Raw genomic sequence first — 8,513 nt, forward strand, 5'->3', positions numbered from 1 at the left:
CAAACAAAACTGTTGGACAATATGATGCTGGACTGTCTGACATTGTCTGTACCAGCAATATCAGGACACAATTAACAGACTGATGGACTTATGACTGCTTATGAAGGACTATACTATTGTAATACGGGGAAAATCAGGGAGTGGGAATTTGGGGAGGGAGTAGGGAAATCCCAGACCCTATGGAATCGTACCATAAAATTTAAACTTTTAAGCAGAAAACAAAAGGTAACTCAGCAATAAAGCAAGGCTCTTCTCATCTAAAGGTGTATAGGTCAACATCTCTCCTATTAGCATGAATAGATGCAGTAGATGTGGCACCCCATACACCTGGGACACGGGTGCATCTAAGTGATCGGCAAGGATTTCAGCATACGCTGTTCTTTCAAATTCATAGAGCAGAAGTAGAGCACCCAGCATTTTTTTGGAACATTCTTTTACCCATGCCACAACTTCACTAACAGCATATTCCTTGTTATCTGTATTTCCATGAGATTTCATATAATTTGCATCATCTCCCAGATTGGAAGCCACATACTTCCTTGCAGAAAGAGAAAAGCTGTTTTCTGGTATTTGAGTCCCAGCTATCTGCATGCCATGGTTTTAGCTCCTCAAGACTCATCTTCCACTTTTTTCATGGATGCCTTCTTACTGTCAACAGTAGGATCCCCATTGGAAGAAAGGGGAATCTCTGTGCTGCTGCCACCATTTCCATTTCCAGGTGTTTCTGTTTTCCTTCACTGTTGTCGCTTTTTCATTTTTCTGATGCCGACCAAATCTTTCCCAGTTTAGTCACTCTTCCTTGCTCAGCATACTGTTCCTGGTTGTTCAGTTCTATTTCTGCAGATTGGTGTCCGTATTTAAGCACTCTGCTCTCTGGAACCCATTCATCCAATTTTTTAAAATTCCAACCATTGTAACATATGGAATATTTGTTTCTTTATAGCAACCTTTATACACTTTAACAGGTTGATAAAAATAACACTCTCTCACCCCACCAACTCAGAGTCCCCAAACAATGCTTTTCACAGTATTAATTTATCTAAAGCTTGAACTTGAAAGTGCTACACTTTATGCTTGAAACTATTAACAGCTATCATATTCCTACAGTAAAACTGGCAATGGTTATCCTCTCTGCTCACAGCAGAGATCCCCAAGAGGCCACTTTCCACCAGAAGCAACTTAGGTTTCATTCTAAAATGACCTATTTCCTTACTATCATTCACAATTTACATTACCCATTGTGGTTGAAAATAGAGTATCATCCTAATCACCTTCAAATGCACAATTTAATAGTGTTAAGCATTTTCCCATTGTTATGAACAAATTTCTAGAACTTTTTCATCTTGAAAATCTGAAACTGTATCCATTCAACAGCTCTGCTTTCTTTCCTCTCCCTAGTCTCTGGTTATCATACCATTCTGCTTTTTATATCTATGAAAGTAACTATTTTAGATACCTCATGAAAGAGGAATCATAATATTAATCTTATGACTCATTTTTCATTTGGCATAATGGTTTCAAGATTCTCTCATGGTGATACATGACAGTTTTTTTTCTTTTCATGGCTCAAGAACAATCCAGTTTATGAGCAGACCACATTTTATTTAGCCATTCATTAGTCAATGGACACACGGGTTACTTCAAAATCCTTCTTATGTGAATAATACCATAAAAATGGATGTGCAAAGCTCAAGATTCTGCATTTTAATTATTTTGTCTATATACTCTAAATGAGGAAGACTGGACCATATGGATAATTATTTTAACCATTCTAACTGCTATTATTGTGTCTTACAATTGTTACATTATTTTATAAACAATATCAGCAATGACCAAGGGTTCTGATTTCCTCACATTCTCATCAACATTATCTAGTCATTGGATGTGAGGTGACATTTCATTGAGTTTTGGTTTGTGACTCTCTCATGATTAGTGATGGGGAACATTCTTCCTATTCTTGTTAGTCATTCCTACATCACATTAGGAAAAGTGGGTAAGTCCTTTGCCCATTTTAAAGTAGCTATTTGATTTTGTTGTCATTGCTGTGTTAAAGGACTTCTGGATAGTACCCTCAGCGGATAATGCAGGTATTTTCCCCATTTTATAGAAAGCCTTTCCACTTAAGTTGACTGTGCCTTTTGCACATAAAAGTTTTTAAGCTTAGTATAGTCTCATTTGTATATTTTGGCTTCTGTTCCTTATGCTTTTGGTGACAAATCTAACAAATCATTGCCAAGCTCAATATCATGAATCTTTTTTCTTATGTTTTCTGTGTGATTTTTTTTCCCTGTATTTTATTTGAAAGAGTTACAGAGATAAAGGGAGGGATAGGAAGAGGGTTCTCCCATCTGTTGCTTCACTCCTCAGTTGGCTGCGGATGGCCAGTCCTGGGCCTGGGAATAGTCAGGAGCTTCTTCCTCGTCTCCCATAAGGGTAGCTGGGGCCCCAAAATTTGAGCAATCTTTTGCTGCTTTCCCCAGGCCATTAGCAGGAAGCAGGAATGGAAGTGTAGCAATCAGGATACTTCTACATGAAATGTGCTATATGAAATGTCTATATGAAATGCTGGCATAAAAAGTGGCAGCATTACCTGCCATGCCGCAATGTCGGCTCCTTCTTTTCTCCTAGGAGTTATATAGTATGGGTCTTACATTTGGGCCATTATTCCATATTGAGCCAATTTTTGCATATGGTACAAAACAAGGATCCAACTCCCTTGTTCTCTCAACATCATTTGTTCTCCATAGAATGGTCTTGCCAACTTTTTGAATATTATTTGACCTAATACATGAGGGATCATTCTATTCGATTGGGTTACCTCTTTATCATAAGTGTAGTAACAGAGCTATGAACTCAGGAAGACCAAGAGTCTCCCAACTTTTTTCTTTTTCCAAAACGGTTCTAGCTCTTCTGGGTCCCTGCTCACCTTTTTTGATGTATGTTATATACAGAAATTTTTAAAAAGAGTTGAGAATCACAGAATAGGATTGTGGTCTTTAAACTCCACATCACATGTGCCTCAAGAGTTTTAAGCAGTATACATCTTTTATACAAAGATATGTAATTTCTGACAAACTATAAATACGAGCATTTAAAATACTATTTCTGTCAGAATTTGACTGGATTTTTAAATACAGGAAAATGATACCTTTCAATATCCATTAAAATCATGTCAGCTTTTCCAACAATTTTTGTCTTTCTAAAAAAAATTTTTAATTTTACTTACCTTGGGGAATGTTATTCTAATACAACACATTTTTAATATCAGTCCCAAATCTTTCCACAAAAAGGGATATGAGCTGATAAACTTTTTCTATGGTCATATGTTTTTAAATATTAAAACATTCTTGCTTATCGCAATTGCTAGTAGAAGCAGATAACTAAGGGAAATTGCACAAATATCACAAAATTTTAATTACTGGAAATCTTTTAGTGAAATAAATGGGTAAATTTATAGCATCATGGTTAAATTTTTTAAGAACGTGTGAAAGGTGAGCCTTCAGTAAAGTAGGGAAAGAGATCGAAAAGCAGGTACTTTTACAGGCATACGTGGAAAATGATTCACTTAAACAATCAGATTCTAAGTAACCCTTGGCAAACTCATAATTCTGCAGTACTCAAACCTCAATCTAAAGACTTGGCTAATGAATAAAATCTAAAGTACTATACAAATGTCTTCAGCTGTACTTTTATTTTAATCAATGTATTTTTACTTATTTACTCTCCATAGTTTAAATCTTTAAGGGGTTCAGCATCACAGGGATTCTGTGACCACTGGCCTTGGCAGGAAGGTTGCTTTGCAGTTTGGCACAAACCATGCCACTGTTTCCATGATCACAAGTTACCTTTCCCCAAATGACTGGTTTTGTTACGTTTGTCACCCGGAGTCACTGGATGGTTCTTTGCTTTGTACACGTAGGCACATCTCCTGCCCAATGAGAATTTAGTTTTATCCTGAGCATAATCACCTTCCATCCTAAATAGTGCTATGTGTTCCCTTTGGTTGGAGACCTCACCTGCAAACAGCCTTGCACTACAAGTTTCCAAACACAGTTAACTTCCAGAAGTCCTGTTCCCAGAGGCCTCCCCAGGCCCTAAGACTGGAGAAAGAGGAAGAGGAGTCCAAAACACCTGGCCTTTGGTGTCACTTCTTACCATAACTAACTCTCCCACCAGGATTTACTATTTCCAACTTTCCAACCCTGTGCTGTTTCATATCCCTTGTCTGACCATCTTCTCTGTCCCTAAAGGATAACACCTATTAAATTATTTATGTGGAGGCAGGTGTTGTGGTTCACAGGCTAATTTTCTGCCGAGCAGCACTGCCATTCTAAATGGGTGCCAGTTCATGTCCTGGTTGCTCCAACAAACTCTGCTTTCGGCCTGAGTAAACAAAGCAGAGGATGGCTCAAGTCCTTGTAATCCAGTACTCAAGTGTGAGACCCAGAAGCTCCTGGCCTCAGATCAGCTCACCTCCAGCCTATGTGGCCATTTGGGGAGTGAATCAGTGGATGGAATCTCCTCTCTCTCTCCATCTCTCTGTAAATCTACCTCTCAAAAAAAATTAAATCTTCAAAAAATGATTTATGTGGAGATTTTACCTTCTATATGACTTTCCTAGGTTTCCCATATAGAATAAAACAAAATCCCTTCATTTTCCTAGATCGTGTGCCAAATCAGAGTATAACACCTCTAATACTCACGTTATTTACTAATCTTTCATTTACTGGAAACTTCTTGAGGACTCATTTCATGTAGTTTAAACTGATTTTGTGCTTAGTACTCTATAAACAATGGCTAAATTGAGACATTTAAAAACATCTAAGTCTCAAATTCTTCTTTGATAAAAATTTACTTGCTAAACCCTTGTCTAGCTTTAAATAAATCCAGTATTTGGTATTTTCTAAAATTTGTATAAATGTTCTACTTTAAGATTACCTCTCTCCCTAGCAAGATCTCAAACTAGAGAAACAATCTTCATTATGTATTAAAAATGGTTACTTTATATGCTCTTTGTGATATTTCATAATGAAAGAAGTCCATGGGTATGATTATCCCTAAAAAACCACTTTTCTCAATGAGTACACAAACAAAAACAAGACTTCAATGGATGACTCTTACATAATTCCTTGCATGCTTTATCTACTATCCTTTCAGGAAAAAGTCTGTTGACATATTTTGGTATGTCAACAGAAACTTATTTTATTATTAGGCAGATTAGGAGTCACAAAACTAACTGAAATTATCTTCAAATTTTCTGGTACTTTCCAAAAATATTTTTTTTTCCCAAATGTAACTGCCAGTTCCCAAAGGCTCTGGTTTGGGAATTCAGTCACACTGCAAATCATATCACTACAGGGCGTGTGGTAAGCCTTAAAATGCCTAACCATAGCAAATATCCCATGCTTTCAAAAAATGAAGATCAGATCAGATTTTGTATCTATATTAGATGGTATTTGATATATAAAAAAGATTTCCCCAACTGGCTTGACTTGGTTTATACATTGAGTCTATTCTTCACTGTATATCCTCAAACATTCTGCCTATATTTGACTGCATTTAAGCATATATGTGGCACACTGTGTTACAGCCATTAGTCACATTAGGCTATTTATATTAAGTAGAATAAAATATTTAGTATCTCGGTCACATTAGCCAAATTCCATAGCCACATGTGACTGAAGTGACTATACTTAACAGTATAAATATAGTAACAAAAATGATGAGAATATGATTGAGAGTAACAAGCAGAAGCAAGGAAGTCATATTGATTACTTTCGATTAGTCAGAAAAGCCCACCCTGAAGAGCTGTCATTTGAACTGAACTTAAATAACAAGGAGCAGGTAGCAAAGATGTGCAAGGAGCATTCAAAGCACAGTCTACAACAGACAGAAGGCCTTAGACACAAAGGAAACTAGGTAACTTAACAACATAAGCCAGTGAAGCATACAAATAAAAGCAGAGCGGTAAGAGTTCCAAAAGGCACCAGGAAGCAAAGCCTTAGGGCTGCCAAGCCAGGTAAGAACTGCACACTTCATGTTAAGCTCAATGGAAAACCTCAGAGGGTTATAAACTAGAAAGCTGTCATCTTAAGTCCTGTCTCACAAGCTTCCTTTGACTGCTACTGAGAATGAATTCCACAGCAAGAGTGGAAGCAGAAAGGCCAGTTAGAAACAGGTGTCAGAAAGAAAAGGCAGCAAATGGGAAAAAGCTGTGCTCCTCTTCTCAGCATCTCCTGGTTGCAGTCTCGCCTCTACCTACAAAGCTCCTTGAGGCAGTCGACTTCATTTTTAAAAATGTTCATTCATCATGTTTTCCGGAAGTCTCACAGATTCTACCTCCTAATAGCTTTCTAATCTAGCTCTTCCTCTCAGATACTGTTCGTTATTTGAGTTCAAGCTCATTACCGAAACAGCCTCCCAACCAATTTCCGAGCTTCCAATCTCCCCTCCACATTGCTGCCAGAGCACGCTGCAAGCACTGAAAAATTCGGTCGATTTCCTTCGGTATAAATCTGCCCAGCCCATTTCCCTACTTCCAGATCCACCTGATAACCTTCATAAGACAGACTTTCCGTGGTCTAGCTCTTTTTGCTATTACGGCCCCACCTGCCCCACTCTTCCCTTCACCTCCTCCTCTGCAGCCCTTCAGCTGGTCTTGATTCTCTGAACACCCTGTCATTTCTCAACCCTCTCCCTCTACACATGCTATTACCTTTTTATATTCCTCTACTTCAAAGGTAGGCTTAAGCGTGACCACTTCAAGGAAGTGCCTCCTGCACATCTCAATCACACATAAGGTAGCCACCTTGTCTCTCGGCAAACCACAGGCTCTGAGAGGGCAGACCCCAGCAACCTTACCTACTGGTTGTGTGGCACCTACAATTTCCACGGAGTATTCATGAGCAGTTTTGATTTGATATTCCTAAATTTTAAAACGGGAGAGGAGCTTCTCGTGTGGTCTTTACATCACCATTCCAGCACGGCACTAGACTACACAGCAAAATGTGCTTCATTCTGATAACGCCAGGAGAAGCCCAAACACAAAAACGCACCTTTGCAAACAGATAAATGTAAAGAAATCCGAGGAGTCATGCCATGGCTAGTAAATCAGCCATGGGATTTTACATTGTATGGGGGGGGAGGAGACTTTAACCCTGTGTCAGCACACTAATTGGTGGAAGCCTTCCCACCGCAAAGAAGCAAACTGACTTCTCTCGGTCCCGTCACTGTAATTTTAGTTCTTAATGTCCACTCTCAAACTCATTTCCTGACAGGCTATTTTCCTTATTTAGAAGAAGTTAGTCACCACCTTAAGGCTCCCACTTGTCAATCGGCCATTTGTTCTGTGAATCGGAATGGGGAAAAGGGGACGGGGGAAGCGAGCGTTGGGGATGGTCAACGCATCTGGAAGAAGAAACACCACATTCCCGAGGGTGGAGAGTGGGCGTCGGGGCAATGCCAGGGTGGAACACGGACCTCAGGCAAGGAATGGGGTGCGATCACCCAGCAGGTACCTTGGAGCGGGGAGACCGGGAAGGAAGGGGAGAGCGAGCTCGGAAGGGGTGGGGTGCTGGACCGAGCAAGAGGAAACCAGATGCAGTTTGGGTGCAGAGGGACTGAGAAACAAAAAGCTGGGACGGGAAGAAGCTACCACAGCTGACCCGGCTTTAAGGCAAGGCGGGCAGGGGGTCGTCCCTGAGGCCAGCCAAGGTGGAGCGGGTCCTGGGGCGGTGGCAACTCAGCAGGGGCCGCGGGAGACACGCGAAGGGGGCGGCGAGGTGAGAAGCACTTACTGGGGTCCCTCCGCACGGCGCCACTGGGGGTCTCCTCCCGGAGGTGAGGGAAGAGGAAGTCCCGGGAGGCCTGGAGGTCCTGGAAGGAGCAGAACTGGACAATGGAGCAGGCCATGGCTCCGGGAACCCCACTCCGGCACTCGCCTAAGGCTGAGCACTCCCAAGCCCCTCCGCCCCACGGCAGCGGCCGCCGCGGAACTCCGACAGCCTTAGCCGCGCAGGAGGCGGGGAAGCCAAACCGGAAACTGTCAGCGCACTCGGGACTCCCGCCCCCGGAGCACTGCGCATGCGCGGGACCGCCCACTGCCGAGTCAGGCTTGGTTCGAGTCACGTGAGGAGCGGGGCTGCTGGCAGAGGTTCCAGCGTCTACGTGGAGGCTGGAGGTGGGTTTTTAGTCTTCCTTCTGAGTCTTCCAACGTCAACGAAGCCCTGCAGTCATTCTGGCTGTTATCCAGAGATGATCTAATTGAACTTTGCTCGGATGTTTGAGTCACTCAGCTTTCCTACTGTTGCCCTACCAGTCGCAGGATTCCTGCATTTCAGAGATGAGTCAAATTTGAACTAGTGAGTGGCAAGCCAGTGGAGGACCGTATCACGCAAATATCAGATTTTGAAGACTTAAGTTTCTCTTAAAATGTCCTCCTGCACACCTGCTACTCGTGTAGAATTACGCTGTTTATACTCAGGTTTTCATGTAGTCACCGTTGGCTGCTGCCT

The 8,513-nt window shown here is 41.4% G+C and overlaps 1 protein-coding gene and 1 pseudogene across 1 annotated transcript in view; both read right to left on the reverse strand.

The window, feature by feature from the left end:
- RAB3GAP2 (RAB3 GTPase activating non-catalytic protein subunit 2) overlaps positions 1-7,987 on the reverse strand; it is an 80,130-nt gene extending 72,143 nt beyond the window's left edge. Inside the window, exon 1 of the mRNA XM_040985703.1 lies at positions 7,797-7,987. Coding sequence (XP_040841637.1) covers positions 7,797-7,911 — 115 coding nt within the window. The 5' untranslated portion in view covers positions 7,912-7,987. The remainder of the gene's footprint in view (positions 1-7,796) is intronic.
- LOC121160071 lies at positions 208-6,784 on the reverse strand (annotated as a pseudogene).
- Positions 7,988-8,513: the final 526 nt, after the last annotated feature.

Source organism: Ochotona curzoniae, unplaced genomic scaffold (genome assembly GCF_017591425.1).
Source record: "Ochotona curzoniae isolate NIBS_2020 unplaced genomic scaffold, NIBS_Ocur_1.0 contig_430, whole genome shotgun sequence".
NCBI lineage: Eukaryota > Metazoa > Chordata > Mammalia > Lagomorpha > Ochotonidae > Ochotona > Ochotona curzoniae.